At 46.7% G+C, this 16,574-nt stretch overlaps 1 protein-coding gene across 1 annotated transcript in view; it reads left to right on the forward strand.

The window, feature by feature from the left end:
* LOC126262414 (UDP-glycosyltransferase UGT5-like) overlaps positions 1-16,574 on the forward strand; it is a 115,235-nt gene that overhangs the window by 10,027 nt on the left and 88,634 nt on the right. The window contains exon 2 of the mRNA XM_049959042.1: positions 2,321-2,634. Within this exon, the coding sequence (XP_049814999.1) occupies positions 2,362-2,634 (273 nt within the window). The 5' untranslated portion in view covers positions 2,321-2,361. The remainder of the gene's footprint in view (positions 1-2,320; positions 2,635-16,574) is intronic.

The following is a 16,574-nucleotide window of genomic DNA, read 5'->3' on the forward strand; positions in this document are numbered from 1 at the left end:
GTCACATATATTTCACAAATATTTAGCGTATCTCACACATATCTGTACACACATTTCACCTGAATCTTCAGCGAATTTTGCCCTGCAGTTTAATTTTCAAGCAGTTCTATCTTTATGACGTCATACTTCCTGAGCTATGTGTCGTACAATGATATTATTTTGTACGTAAATTCAGCGGCATACGTGGATCCTGTCTGCGAAATACGAAATTCGTAGTAAAGAAGTAATAAATTAAAATGTCAATCCTGATGCAAAAGTTTGACTGCATAAACATCGAAAATGCAGGTTGTCAACAAGAAAACGTTTCTTAGCGGTTTGTAATTATGTATAAAGTTCCTTGCAAATCGCTAACTGGTCTCATTCGCAAATACTCGTATAAAGTCTGGATATTCACAGGTCGTGTGATACACTTATTTTCCGCCTCCACCACTTACCGCTTTCATAGGTAAGTTGTCCTTACCTCACAGCGGTTCTTTTCAGACAATAAGTCATATGTGTTCGAAGTTTGGTTCATGTCGGTCCATTGGTTACAAAGGTTAGTTGGTTGAGACATGAAATCTCGTAGAAAACAGGTTACCATGGTTGTATTACTACGTATAACGTAGTACTGCCTTGGAGCCAAATAGGTCGCTTCGACATTCACTGAATCCGGTTTCCGCTATCTCTCCCCGGCCCTCTTTGCGCAATCTCCTCCCACCTCCCCCCCCCCCCCCCCTTCTGAGTCTCATACCACCCTATTTCTTACCTGCACGCCATGACATCACAAGACCTTCACCTCTCACAATAAATTTGTAGTAAAGCCATTCAATTTCATTGGATTTCACTATGTTATTCTACTCCATGCGTGTTGTCCACGTAAGTATAATTTAAGTATTGTTACTAAAAATATGCGGCCTGTTCAGATAGAGCTTCTGTGCATATCAAGTCTTGTTTTTTTTTTCCTTGTTTATTTTTGTGAACCAGTTACCTCGTAATGATAATAGATATCAGTTACTAATGAATCACAGTCGTCTTTACAATATTTGCCACCACTTATTTTTCTCTATAGTATAGGTTTATACTCTCGTTCAGCCTTACGACATGGACCGTAACATTTCTTCGCGATTGTTATGTATGATTATACAGCTTAAGAGTCACGAAATTTTCAGTTGATATTTGTACATTTCATGCTTATAGTTACAATATAGTTTTAACCTTTGAGAGAAAAACAGTTTGAAATTTTTGCATACGAAAACTCAGATATTACCCTCATGGCGCCATCTTGTATCTCCTGCGGTCTAGTAGCCAAACTTGTCTTCCTTCCCCCTCCGTGTCTCTATGAGAACTAGCAATCTGTCAGCTTATGCTACACATACGTCTAGAAACGCTGGTACCGCGTGACCCTCTGTCCAATTGAGTAGGTTTCCATGTATGAATTTTGCACTTCGTTAATGTCTGTTATATTTTTCATATTCCATGTACAAATTTGTTGACATCTTACAATTTAGATATCTGGTGATGGAAATAAATGCCGGGCGGAGTGGCCGTGCGGTTCTAGGCGCTTCAGTCTGGAATCGCGTGACCGCTACGGTCGCAGGTTCGAATCCTGCCTCGGGCACGGATGTGTGTGATGTCCTTAGGTTAGTTAGGTTTAAGTAGTTCTAAGCTGTAGGGGAGTGATGACGAGAGATGTTAAGTCCCGTAGTTCAAAAAATGGCTCTGAGCACTATGGGACTCAACTTCAGAGGTCATTAGTCCCCTAGAACTTAGAACTAGTTAAACCTAAGGACATCACACACATCCATGCCCGAGGCAGGATTCGAACCTGCGACCGTAGCGGTCTCGCGGTTCCAGACTGCAGCGCCTAGAACCGCACGGCCACTTCGGCCGGTTAAGTCCCGTAGTGCTCAGAGCCATTTGAACTATTTGAATGTTTTGGAAATAAATCCGAAACTCGTCAAGTGAGCAATTTGAGTAGTAAAGTCATTTTTCGCGGGCTATATGCCTTTTTCAAACTGACTTTTTCAGATCCAGTACAATTCTACATTATGATTAGCAAGGAGGTTCAAAATCTTAAATAAACATTAAGGTCAGAGTCGCAACACAACGGTTAGCTTGTAGGGTGTTTTAAGTAAAAGGTTCCGCAGCATATGTTAGGGAGACGCTATGTACCACAGATGGAGGGTGTAGGTACTGTTGTAACGGTACACTGCCTTTAAGCTCGATATGGGACCGTCTGCGCCTCGGGACAGCTTATCGCACTGACAACGATATAAGAGGCGGGAGAGCTTATCTCGGTAGGTTATCTCTGGAGTCGGCGACCTCTGCCTGTCTGTCTCAGAAGCCGCACTCGCTCGCGGACCAGGCTAGCGTCCTGCAACCATGAAGGCCGGTGGCCCACTGTGGGCCGCGCTGCTGCTGCTGCTGCTGCCTCTGTTGCTGCTGCAGAACGCGCCGGTCGCCGGCGCCGCCAACATCCTGGCCCCGGTCTGGTTCGTCTCGCCCAGCCACTTCGTCATGCTGGGCCGGCTCTTCTCGGAGCTGGCCGCCAGGGGCCACAACGTCACCGTGCTGAGCCACTTCCCGCGGCAGGCGCACCAGCCCAACTACACCGACATCAGCATCGCCGGCAGTTTGCCCTCTTACGCCGACAAGGTGCGTAGCTTTCAGGTGTTTTTATTTCTCTACTAACTGAGCACTCGACGTTGTCCGGGTATATATTTACTCCAATCTTCTATTAGTCCATCTCCTCCTTTCCCCTCTTTTTGTCCGTCTCGACAACTCCCTCTCCGTGTCTAGGTCTTCCACTCCCCCCTCCTGCCCCTCTCAATCTGTTGCTCCCCCTCTGTCTGTCTGCTCCTTCCACCTATGTACATCTCCTCCTCCTCTCTTTTTCAATATCCTCTTCTCCCTCTCTTTGTCAGTTTTCTTCTCCATCTCTCTCTGCCTCCCCCTCTCACTCTCCATCTCCTCGCCTTTCCTTTCTTGTCCATCTCCCTCTCTTCCAACTCTATGTCCATTTCGTCCTCATCTCTTTCTCTTTCCATTTGCTTCCCCCCTCTGTCCAGTCATCTTCCCCGCTCCATGTCCCTGCCTATCTCTTCTTCCACCTGTCTCTGTCCAACTCCTTCGTTCTCTATCTCCCTTCTCTGTCCATTGTCCCCTCCATTAGCATGTCTCCCCAACTCCTCCCGTCTGTCTCTATTTCCTCCTCCCCATCGCCTATCTCTCTCTCTCAGAGCTGTTACATTCACCGCAATAGGAGGCTAGAAGTTCTTACTCCTACAGTACTTCTTTCCAGAATGTGACTAATATTTGTCCAAATTTGACTGAAATCGTTGCAGGGGCTTAGATGAGCTTTTTACCCGTGGCCTCGTCCACATAGGCACTTGTCAACTCTATTTTCACACATATTTAAAATACTTCAGGAGTACTGTACACATATTTCATCGTATGTCTAGCGAATTTCGTCCTGTAGTTTCATTTTCACGTAGCTCAATGTGTACGAGGTGTGGCTAGAAAAAAACCGGACTAGTACTGCTGAAACAATAAAACGAATGCAATAAGGCTGAAAGTCGCGTGGCCTGTCACGTGACTCTCGCTCCGCCTACTGCTCGAGTTTCATCTGCCTCCTGCACTCAGTCTGCCCGTGGCGTCTGTTTTAAGTAGTTGACGTTTTGTCTGTGCGTCGGAAAATGTTGAGTGTACAGAAAGAACAGCGTGTTAACATCAAATTTTGTTTCAAACTAGGAAAATCTGCAAGTGAAACGTTTGTAATGTTTCAACAAGTGTACGGCGATGATTGTTTATCGCGAACACAAGTGTTTGAGTGGTTTAAATGATTTAAAGATGGCCGCGAAGACACCAGTGATGACAGTCGCACTGGCAGACCATTGTCAGCAAAAACTGATGCAAACATTGAAAAAATCGGTAAACTTGTTCGACAAGATCGCCGTTTAACAATCAGAGCAGTGTCTGAGTTAACAGGAGTTGACAAGGAAAGTGTGCTGTACAGTGATAGAACTTCGCAAGTACATCTAGTAGTGTATGTGTCTATTGTCTGCGAAATGTGTCGTGGATTGAATAAGTATTGAAGAAGTAATAAATGAAAATGTTCTCCAAGCGGTTGCAGTTTCCCACACATCTCACCGTTTGTGACGTCATATCTCCCGTGTCGTACAGTGATATACTTTTGTAGGTATATTTAGCAGCGTATGCGGATACTGTGTGCGAATAGTCTTGCTAATAGAATTACTAGAATTAAAACGAAATGCGGCAGTTTTCCTGTCATCTCAGTATATGACGTCATATCTTCTGAATTATGTATCGCATAATGATATATTTTTGTCACTTCCGACAGATAGCGTAGCTGCAGGACAGTTTCAAATTGGAGTGTGTATATGATGTACGTAACAAACAACGTGCCGTCATTGAATTTCTCACTGCAGAGAAATTGTGGGGAATATTCACAAACGCTTGTGCAAACTCTATGGAGCATATGCTGTCGACAGAAGTACAGTTAGTCGCTGGGCACGGAGGGTGGTGTCATCCGAATGCGGTTCGGCGGAGCTCCACGATTTGCAGCGGTACGGGGGACCACCCACGGCTGCTACACTGACAGCCCTGCCCTAGCCCCCTCAGACTTCCACTTGTTTGGGCCATCAAAGGATACCATTCGTGGAAGACATTTTGAGGACGATGAGGAGGTGATTCACACAGTAGAGCACTGGCTCCTCCAACAGGCCAAGGATTGGTACCGACAGGGCATACACGACCTTGTTTCGCGCTGGAGGAAGGCCATAGAACGGTATGGAGATTACGTGGAAAAATAGGTGTGTAGATAAATTCTCATTACGTCCAATAAAGAATTACTGAAGAAAAAAAAATGCGGTGCGTTACTTTCTGGGCAATCCTCGTATATGGCTATTCTCAGGTCGTGGGCTACACTGAGTTTTGACCCCCACTCCTTCCACTTTGATACAGGGGTGTTCTACCCCCACACTGATTATTTTCAGACATCAAGTGATATGTTTACCAAGTTTGGTTGGAACTGGTCGATTACTTTAGGTGAATATGTGGAACATACATACATACATACATACCTGTGCATACGTGGATCAGTTTTTATAATTCACATCGATATTGTCACTGCACAAGAGTTACTGTGGTGCTGGTTAAGTGTTACATGCAGTTGGTTCCTCCCACGTAAGACTGCAGATGCTCCTGGAGGACACCTGGAGAGTAGAAACGCTCCTAAAGCCTGCTTCAAACCGGAGCGAACACAAAAGAACGAGCATCACCGAACGACAATTTTCTCTAGTGTAAACGGTAGGCGAGCGCGAGCGAACAACATTCGGTCCTGTGTGGGTCGCGTTCATCAGTGTTTGCTCGTTTTCCGCTGCTTGTCGGTTCTTTAGCGAACCATCAGAGGAAGATCGCGTCTTCTACACATCGGCCCTAGGAGTTCTGGAAACTTTCGTCTACTGTCTTGTCTGCTTCTGGTGCTGACATGAGTTGCGTGAGCGATGCAATGGTCTGAAGAGAATGTTATGCTGCTGATAGAAAAAAAAATTGTAGAGTCATACGCGTTCCTGGGATCCAAGAGATCCGCAGCACAAGTGCCGAAAGAAAAGGAAAATGATTGGTAGAAGATTCCCCCGAAGCACTGAGAGGTGCAACTGGGGATATGAGGAAAACGATAAATTCATTATGGACTTACTTCAGCGGGAAATAGAGTTCATGACCACATGCTTTGTATTTAATTTTATTAATCCTGGAGCGGGAGCGATTATTTTCATGTCACGAGCGGGCACGAGGCGTACCTTACATACTTGCAAAGCATATCTGTCTTTATGTTACCAAGGTAAACATGTATGGGCAAAATCACAGTTTAATCTTAGTTTAATTAAACAACAATAAAATAAACTTGTATTATGTGAGCTCAATCACTGTTTAATTAAACAATTATAAAGTAAACTTTCACTCTATTACTCTGTTGCCGCGTACATGTGTTACCGCACAGTAATAAGCCACACCAAGCATGAAACAGCGCTGTTGCATCAGATCCTCCTCAAACACTGTTTAGATTACTAGTTACCTCATAGACAACTGCCTCATTAGGGATTTGTGCTGCTAGCACTCAGTCTGGATCATTTTCTTGAAAGGATCGTAATCTTCTTCTCATCTTGCTCGCTGTGTATTTCATATTACTGTTGTTCACGTGTATGTATAACAACGGGGCTTATCACTGTGTTAGGAATAATGAAGAAATAGAAGCAGTCTCGCAACTGAAATACAACAATGGAAAAATACAAAATAATGTTATTTTTTGGTTGGCGCACTTTATAAATAGGCGCGCCGCTCGAGGGTTAAAAATGAGTTGTACAATAAATTTAATTGAAAGTCAACAAGTGTGAATATGTATCTATTATGCTGATTAAAATTGAAAATATACGAAAGACCTGTTCTTTCTCGTTGTTAACGCTCATGCTACCTGTAATTACATGGCTTACTCGTCACTGTCACATTAGAGATTTCCGATGACAAATGAAAATGATTTATCTGAAATAATGCAATTTGTCCTCTATCAAAATATATAGCAGGTTTTATCAAGTAGGCTATGTGACAGGTTGTCTGTATATGTCACATTCAATTATTCACGTTTTATTGATACTGTCTTCTTTATATGTACTGTAATAAAATCCTTGGACTGCTTCACGTGTGCTACTGCAGACATCTTTGATACAACAGCTACTAAAATGCTGTACAAGCACTGCAGTAAAGGAAATGTCCCAAGTTTCTACCAGAGTGTAAATGCTAGCCTTTCTTCAGGTTATGTTGGTAGTCAGTAATTAGTGTTCTTTTTTTAAATTATCTCCTCGGTTTTAAGGAGAAGCCAGTGAAAAGCATCAACCGAAATCTGTGGAAACTTTTGAAGTAATACTAAGAAGTCGCAAATTCAGGGTTAAGTGCACTATCATCTCGTATGTCACGCTTACGTACAAATTCAGTCACGTAATTCTTCCTTGCATACACCGTTTCCCTTGCTTCGTCCAAAAGAATACTGTCAACATGCAAAGTAGCCCTCTCAGAATATCAAAATTTTGCAATGCGACTCTAAATGTGTAGTGTTCTATCCCCTGTGCTGATTATTAGTTTCAACAAACAGTAAAGGGGGGGGGGGTTGGGTGGTTTGGGGAATGAGACCAGACAGCGAGGTCATCGGTCTCATCGGATTAGGGAAGGACGGGGAAGGAAGTCGGCCGTGCCCTTTCAAAGGAACCATCCCGGCATTTGCCTGGAGCGATTTAGAGAAATAACGGAAAACCTAAATCAGGATGGCCGGACGCGGGATTGAACCGTCGTCCTCCCGAATGCGAGTCCAGTGTCTAACCACTGCGCCACCTCGCTCGGTAAACAGTAATGCAGCGTTTATATATAGGACAAAAGTCGTTGGAACACTTCCCCATATCGGACCTCCTTTTTTCTGGGATTGGTGTTGCAACTCGTCATGGCATCTATTCAATATGTCGCTTTAAATCCCCTGCAGAAGCATAGAGCCATGCTGCCTCCATAGCAGTCCACAATTGCGGAAGTGTTGCTGACGAAGGTTGTGCACAAACTGACCTCTCGATTTTGTCCCATAAATGTTCGATGGGATTCATGTCGAGCGATATGGGTGGCCAGATCATTCACTCGAATTATCGAGAAACTTCTTCAAACAAATTACGAAGACTTGTTTCCCGGTGACATGAAATCGTTGTTTGGGAACATGTATAGCTGCAAATGGTCTCTAAGTAGCCTAAAATTACCATTTTCACTCAATGACGCTTTCAGTTGTACTAGAAGATACAGTCCATTCCATGTAAAAACAGTCTACACCACTATGGAGCTATCACCAGCTTGCACAGTGCCTTGTTGGTAACTTGGGTCCATGGCTTCGTGGGGTCTCCGCCACATTCGAACCCTAACGTCATCTCTTATCCCTGAAATCGAGACTCATCTGACAAGGCCACGGTTTTGCAGTCTTTGACGGACCAAGTAATATGGTCACGAGCCCAGGTGAGCACGCAGGCGATGTCGTGCTGGTGCCATAGTACACTCCTGGAAATGGAAAAAAGAACACATTGACACCGGTGTGTCAGACCCACCATACTTGCTCCGGACACTGCGAGAGGGCTGTACAAGCAATGATCACACGCACGGCACAGCGGACACACCAGGAACCGCGCTGTTGGCCGTCGAATGGCGCTAGCTGCGCAGCATTTGTGCACCGCCGCCGTCAGTGTCAGCCAGTTTGCCGTGGCATACGGAGCTCCATCGCAGTCTTTAACACTGGTAGCATGCCGCGACAGCGTGGACGTGAACCGTATGTGCAGTTGACGGACTTTGAGCGAGGGCGTATAGTGGGCATGCGGGAGGCCGGGTGGACGTACCGCCGAATTGCTCAACACGTGGGGCGTGAGGTCTCCACAGTACATCGATGTTGTCGCCAGTGGTCGGCGGAAGGTGCACGTGCCCGTCGACCTGGGACCGGACCGCAGCGACGCACGGATGCACGCCAAGACCGTAGGATCCTACGCAGTGCCGTAGGGGACCGCACCGCCACTTCCCAGCAAATTAGGGACACTGTTGCTCCTGGGGTATCTGCGAGGACCATTCGCAACCGTCTCCATGAAGCTGGGCTACGGTCCCGCACACCGTTAGGCCGTCTTCCGCTCACGCCCCAACATCGTGCAGCCCGCCTCCAGTGGTGTCGCGACAGGCGTGAATGGAGGGACGAATGGAGACGTGTCGTCTTCAGCGATGAGAGTCGCTTCTGCCTTGGTGCCAATGATGGTCGTATGCGTGTTTGGCGCCGTGCAGGTGAGCGCCACAATCAGGACTGCATACGACCGAGGCACACAGGGCCAACACCCGGCATCATGGTGTGGGGAGCGATCTCCTACACTGGCCGTACACCACTGGTGATCGTCGAGGGGACACTGAATAGTGCACGGTACATCCAAACCGTCATCGAAGCCATCGTTCTACCATTCCTAGACCGGCAAGGGAACTTGCTGTTCCAACAGGACAATGCACGTCCGCATGTATCCCGTGCCACCCAACGTGCTCTAGAAGGTGTAAGTCAACTACCCTGGCCAGCAAGATCTCCGGATATGTCCCCCATTGAGCATGTTTGGGACTGGATGAAGCGTCGTCTCACGCGGTCTGCACGTCCAGCACGAACGCTGGTCCAACTGAGGCGCCAGGTGGAAATGGCATGGCAAGCCGTTCCACAGGACTACATCCAGCATCTCTACGATCCATGGGAGAATAGCAGCCTGCATTGCTGCGAAAGGTGGGTATACACTGTACTAGTGCCGACATTGTGCATGCTCTGTTGGCTGTGTCTATGTGCCTGTGGTTCTGTCAGTGTGATCATGTGATGTATCTGACCCCAGGAATATGTCAATAAAGTTTCCCGTTCCTGGGACAATGAATTCACGGTGTTCTTATTTCAATTTCCAGGAGTGTATATTAACGACAGATGTCGCCGCACGGATACGTTTGTCGTACATCCCACGTAGCCTTGCTTGTCTATTAGTACTGGCAGCTCTACACAAACGACGATGTTCTCAGTCGTTAAGTGAATGTCGTCGGTCACTGCGAGAGGTAATGCCTTAAATCTGGTATTCTCGGCGCACTCTTGACACTGAGGCTCTCGGAATATTGAATTTCCTAATGATTTCCGAAATGGAATGTCCCATGCATGTAGCCACAACCACCATGCCGTGTGCAAAGTCTGTCAATTCCCGTTGTGCGGCTATAATCACGTCGGCAACCTTCTCATGTCAGTCACCTGAGTACGAAAACTTTGCCGAGCGGTTCTAGGCGCTTCAGTGTGGAACCGCGCGACCGCTACGGTCGCAGGTTCGAATCCTGCCTCGGGCATGGATGTGTGTGATGTCCTTAGGTTAGTTAGGTTTAAGTAGTTCTAAGTTCTAGGGGACTGATGACCCCAGAAGTTAAGTCCCATAGTGCTCAGTGCCATTTGAACCATTTGAACGAAATAATTTCTGTTCGTAATACTACCGCCATCTTTATATGTGCATTTCGCTGTTCCACCACTTCTGTCAAGTCAGTATAGGTTATACTCGCATATCTCCTGTTCCCTGCCGTTGCCTCTAACGTAAATGCTCGTTCGCAAATACAAGCGAACGGTAGTGGACACTTCAAAATGGTTCAAATGGCTCTGAGCACTATGGGACTTAACATCTGTGGTCATCAGTCCCTTAGAACTTAGAACTACTTAAACCTAACTAACCTAAGGACATCACACACATCCATGCCCGAGGCAGGATTCGAACCTGCGACCGTAGCAGTCGCGCGGCTCCAGACTGAGCGCCTAGAACCGCTAGACCACCGCGGCCGGCGTAGTGGACACTGATCAGTTTTCTGCGGATTCTCGTTCACTAGTGTTCGCTTCCATTCGCTCCGGTGCAAAGAAGGCTTAAGAAGAGATGCGTACGTGTAAAACGTAACTGATTTTTACCCCATTTCGCACGATTATACCCCAAACTTAGATGTACCAAATGCTAATTCAATACGATGTGCTTTTCCGGCGTTTAGGACAAATCGAGGTTGAAACTTTGACCTCCCTATTGGATGCCGTGTGAAGGCACCAGTGGTTGAGCAACGGTGACAAGAGGAACTAGCTAAGATGGGAGACTAACAAGGGAACGGTTCAGTTCACATCTACTGTTCAAATAACTTACGGGTTTGCTGCCGGGTGACGTCGTCGAACACCGCGGTGTTCGACGACGTCACCCGGCAGCAAACCCATAAGTTATTTGAACATTCGATTCGCCGGTAAAAGTTAAGGTCTCACACGGTTAAAATCTATATGTCGAAACCCACCTTGAAATTTATCGTGAAGGAAGAACACAACGAGATAAATCCAGTGTCTAAGTTTTAGACGCTAAGTACCACTCCAAGTATTTTTTAAAAATTGTTGAAGTTACTGGTTTTTGTCGCACAAAGAACCGCTCTTTACAGCGTTTTTTAAAGTCCTTCTGCCTATTGCTCTGTCACCCGTGACAAGAGAGCGCAGCACTGTCTAGTGCTAACATCCGAATTGACACAAGCCAATTCTCAGAACTTAAACTATACACCTAATGCGGTGTGTCACTGATGTTTAGAATGAGAGGCAGTCTCTAGCCGTTGTCTGGGGGACAGTCGGTTCTCAGACGTGTTCCGAAGCGGATGGGTGCGGGGTTCTGTGCAGGCCGTTGTTTACTAGCGCGAACAGTGGTACGGTAGTTTCGATAGATCACCTCGACCGACGATGTCGCTTTCGCACAGAAAGACCACGATAAAAGTAACGTTCCATGTCCGGTACGCACGACCTAAGGCATACGAAGTATAGCTACTTCTGAGCGAAGTAATGCACGTCGATCGACAGGAACCCCTCGGAATACATATCTCCATCGTCTGCAGAACTGTTTACCTGAAATTCGTCGCTGAAGCAGTGTGCGAACGGCTTATTCGATAGTATCATTTCTGTCACTCGGATGACAATTTCGGTGTAGTGACTGTCGATTACACAGGACTCGAGGTTCGGAGCATACGAATCTTCTAGCTGCCGTTTGAAGTTTCACCATCACTTGTTGTGCACTAGGTCCTTATGTGGAAGAAAAGTGGCGCACGTTCGAGATGTATCCTGTTCTGAATAGAGTGCGTCAGGAGCGAATAGAACAGTGCGAACACATCCCCTGATGGATGGCGGTCGCGGTAATGGCTGTCGAGCGATCGCTATTAATGACGATCAATCGCGGACTCGCTCGGCTTGCGAGCAGGAGGGCATGTTCACTTGGAATGCCTGCAGAGATGCCTCGTCCAGATACCTCGTGCTGACGCGACAACGCAACCGACGACAGTGCGTAGAGTGTGAACAGCCTGTTCACCGAGGTGGCTCTGTTTTTTCACGGTTCCACGGAACATTCAGTGGCGGGCGGGGAATTTAACAGCTTGTTACGCCCTGAGGAAGAGCTCCATCACCATGTCACGTGTCCGGTCCTTCAAGCGATGGTCGGAAATCTCGCATTGCACCATACAAGAACTCTCATCCATGGTGAATGACGCGTATATTTGCACTTAACCAGCAGTTTGGACAAGAGTTACGTTTCTCGAGATCTTCAGGCAGGGACTGTCAGTGTCCACTGCATTCACTGACCATCAGGCCTCCATCTGCGCCATGGCCCTGCCTCGACAAAGGACAAGCTGTAGTAGAGGATCATGGACTCTTAACACCAACATTCTCCGGGAAGAGGCTTGTCGGGTAGTCGTCATCAATACCTGGCACAAATGTGAAGGACGATGTCATACCTATGACTCTGAGGTACGGTGGTGAACTTATTGTGCCGAACCACCTATTTATTACACGCTCATGCTATGTGGGCGTGACAGACAGCCTTGACGACGGTCGACCTCTGCGTTCTGGATGGAATTAGTGTCGCAACCAGCATTGTTGGAGCGCCAAACGGCCGTCCACCAGACACAGGCGCAGCTCCTGCATATCACGGCAGCCAGATTGGAAGGAATGCAAGTTCGAGCGGGCTGCATCACGTCGTCAAGGAACGGAGACATCGTAAAACGTGACTCATCACAGCAGTTACTGAGGTGGGCAGGCAACTTGCAGAGACAGAGATCGCCGTCTCCCTTGTCAGATACTATTACTGCGCCCTCTATCTGGCGGGTCAGTGAAGTTGAGGACGTCCTTCCCGACCTTTCGCCTTTGGGAAGGGCACTACAAGACTATACATTCTTGGAGGCCGTCACACTGGATACGTTGTGTGTCGCCCTGTTACACGGTGCGAGAAGCAAGTCTTCTGGAACTGATGGTCTTCCGCTTGAATTTTATAGCACCTTGTCTGACCTGCCAGTGGAAGTTTGGCGACAGATGTGCTGCGAACTTCTTGATCTGTAGATTCGCTTCCCATGCGAATTTTTGGAGGGCACGGTAATCCATGTTCAAAACCAAAAGTAAGGAGCACACCGCAAGACTGCCATCCGCTATCGTAAATGAATTTGGATTAGATGCATTCTTCATGCTCACCTCCTCACTACTGTCAAGGATGGTATTCAGGCTGATGAAACATGTCTGGGAAGTGACAGTAAAATACAACCTACGTTTAGTTGTTGTAGAGATGTCTGCATGTCGTTTGGAAGATACCGTCGTGGCGGCCGACCTAGATCACGCGTTCAACCAAGTTGAGCACTGTCTCTGGCGGGCTGCGTTAGAGAAGATGAGTATGTCCCAGGTATCAGCTGGTGTAGTTCTCTGTCTCATCTGTGGGACCCCTTTGACGGTCCTGTTCAATAGCCACCACTTGTTTCCACTTACTATTGAGTGCTGAGTGAGACAAGGCTGCCCATTGTCAGCCTATCTATTCGCCGTCGCTATCGAGCCTGCACTTCATGGTCTGTGCCAGCGTTTGGAGGGCATTTGCCTCCGCAACTTGCGTTTTACTTATTGCGCCTACACTGACAATATAGTTTTCTTGACAAGATAAGCAGGAGACATATGTACGGGAATCGCGTGGCTTGAAGCTTCGACAAGGTGGCGAGCAGCCATATCGTCCTACAGTAGCCGCACTGCGTGGACATGGCCAGAGCACTGATCATCAGCATGCCAGCGTCCTCAATAAGGTACCAATGACGAGACGTTTGGGAGTGATGCAACGGTGGCTGCCAACTACCAGGCGACCTTTGGTCATTGTTAATCGATGGTTGGGTGTTCAATACCCATTAAGACACACTGACGTTGCCCACACATGCGGGCGGCGTTGGTATGATGTATGTGCTCTCTTTCTGCTGATGATGCATCATCTACATGTTTAGGACAAGGGCCCCCTCACCAGCACACTAAGCGTAGAGGTGGCACCTCAGTCCCTTAGGCCACCAGTTCCTGTTGGACATATCGCACTATGTCACATTCGCACTGGGGACTTCCAGCGTTACTTTCAACAGACATTGCCTGCTAATGTGATTGTACGCCGACGTCCGGCGGTTGGTTGGAAGCGCGTGTGGAGTAACACACACTAATCATTCCTTCCACCGCAACGAGGGCGTTGTGGTATGTGATAGCGACTGAAAAATTCCCCACCTACCAACTTTCGTACACTACACAGTAAATCTTGCCGAGGACGCTCTGTGTCCCACATGCGCCTGTGTCGGCTCCGACATGCACCGTTTCGTTTGTGATACGGCTGTCGACGATTGGCAGCACACGCCGAGCGTTGCCGTTGTGGCGTTGTTATTGCATCGGACGGCGCAGTCCGTAGAGACCACCAAACTGATTCAGTCTTAGGTCGCTTACTTCCCTGTTATTCCACACATTGTCAAGGTGTGGGTTAAAGGTGTGACGTTCTCATACCTTTCTAGTGGGGGCGTTGCAGAACTGTTACAGATTTGGCACAACTTAACGGGCAACTACACGCTTTTATGCAAAGGGCGTCGTATAGTTCGCTCCTTGTAAATTATTTGGTATCACTGTTCATGCATCCTCCACAGCATTGGGGATTACCAGCTGTGGGAAGAGATTGAAGATCTAGCAGGGTATGGACTTGAGGTATCAACGGTAGTTATACGGTGTTTAATCCTCGACGATCACTCCTTATTTTTAACACAACAATCTGAGGCGTATTTCGTTTGTGTTCACGACCAGAACCTGAAATTGTGGCAAAAATCTCTTCTAGTTATCTTTTAGGCTGAAAGTGGCGGGGGTATTTGTAGGTTAGGTAGATTTTGGGGGTAGTATGGGTGTTAGGAGCCAACACCGAAAGTGAAAGAGGTTTAGAGAGAGAGAGAGAGAGAGAGAGAGAGACAGAGAGAGAGAGAGAGAGAGAGAGAGAGAGAGAGAGAAGTAGAGAGAGAGAGAGAGAGAGACAAGTAGACAGAGAGAGAGACTCTGCAGATAGGGTGTTCGAATCCTGTCCTTTCATGAATTTTAATTCGTGGTAAATTAGCTTAGTAGGACGATGAGAATTATAAAGTACTCCTAAATTTAAAGTATTCGTAAGTATATAACTGAGGATGTAGTGGACTCTAACGCTCGACTTTACGTCTACACCGCCAGTCTTGCCTCATTTCTTTCTGTTTCTGTATTGTGATTTAAATTATCCATTAAAGGAATCACCTTTGTGCTTTCGTCGTTACTGGCGTCCTGCCTGCATGTAAATAAAATGAACATAAATTAATATACTAAGAATGTGTCTTCGATTAGTAATCAAAACATCCTCAGTCTCGGGTTCGAAGCCCAAGTCCGCTTAAATTTTGAACAAAAATCACCAGCAATGCTGATCGAAGACTTTCGGCATGAGAAGACACACCCTCATTCATCCAACAGCCTTGTCAAAGAGGGTGGAGGAGCGGACCAAGGTTTAGATCACTTCCTTGCCCTTGTCGTGCGGAAAAAGCATAAGCAATGAGCAACGGCATGAGGATGCAGAAGGCAACGGAAACCACTGTGTTAAAGACGTAGAATGTGCATCCAGAGGAAATGTGGCCTGTAGTTGAAAAATGTGTCATGATGATCTCCCCATTGGCGAAACGTTCCCTTCTAGTCCCCCAATCGGATATCCAAGAGAGGATTGCCAAGTGATGGGTGACCATAAAAAGACTGTGGAGGTGACCATGAGAAATACGGTGACGTTCTACGAAATGGTGCGTGGAATCTCAGAAAGTTGAACTTGGTGCTGGGGCTAGAAAATTTGAAAAGGGAAATGCTAATGTTCAATCTAGATGTAGTGGGGGCCAGTGAAGTGAAATAAAGAGAAGACAAGGATTTATGGTCAGATATGTATGGGGTAATATTGATGAGTTTGGGGTAATATAAACAGCAGCAGAAAATTGTGTAAGGGGGGTTGGATTCGTTATGAATAGCAAGGTATGGCAAAGAGTGTGTTACTGTGAACAGTTCACTGGTAGGGTTGTTCTCATGAATCGGCAACAAATCAAGACAACGATGGTTCAGCATACATGCCGACGCCGCAAGCTGAAGATGAAGAGACAGAGAAAGTATATGAGGATATTGAACGGGTAATAGAGTACGCAAAGGGAGATGAAAATCTAACAGTCATGGGGCATGGATTGCTCTTGCAAGGGAAGGAATAGCAGAAAGGCTTATAGGAAAGTGTGGTCTTGGTACTACGAATGAGAGAGAAGAAAGACTAATTGAGTTTTGCAATAGATTTCAGTTCGTAATGCCGAACACTCTGTTCAAGAATCACAAAAGGAAGAGGTATACTTGGAGAAGGCCTCCCGGGAGATAAGGGAAAATTTCAGTTAGATTACATCATAGTCAGGCAGAGATCTGAAATCTGGTACTGGATTTAAGGCGTACCCAAGAGCAGATGTGGACCAGGTCACATTTTAGTAGTGATGAAGAGTAGGCTAAAGTTTAAGAAACTAAGCAGGAAGAATGTGTGTGCAAAGTAGTGGAATACAGAAGTACTTAGGAATGAAGAGATACTCTTCAAGTTCTCTATGGCTATATATACTGCTATAACGGAAAGCTCAGTAGGCAGATCAGTTGAAGAGAAACTGACATCTCT

This window comes from Schistocerca nitens, chromosome 6, assembly GCF_023898315.1.
Source record: "Schistocerca nitens isolate TAMUIC-IGC-003100 chromosome 6, iqSchNite1.1, whole genome shotgun sequence".
NCBI lineage: Eukaryota > Metazoa > Arthropoda > Insecta > Orthoptera > Acrididae > Schistocerca > Schistocerca nitens.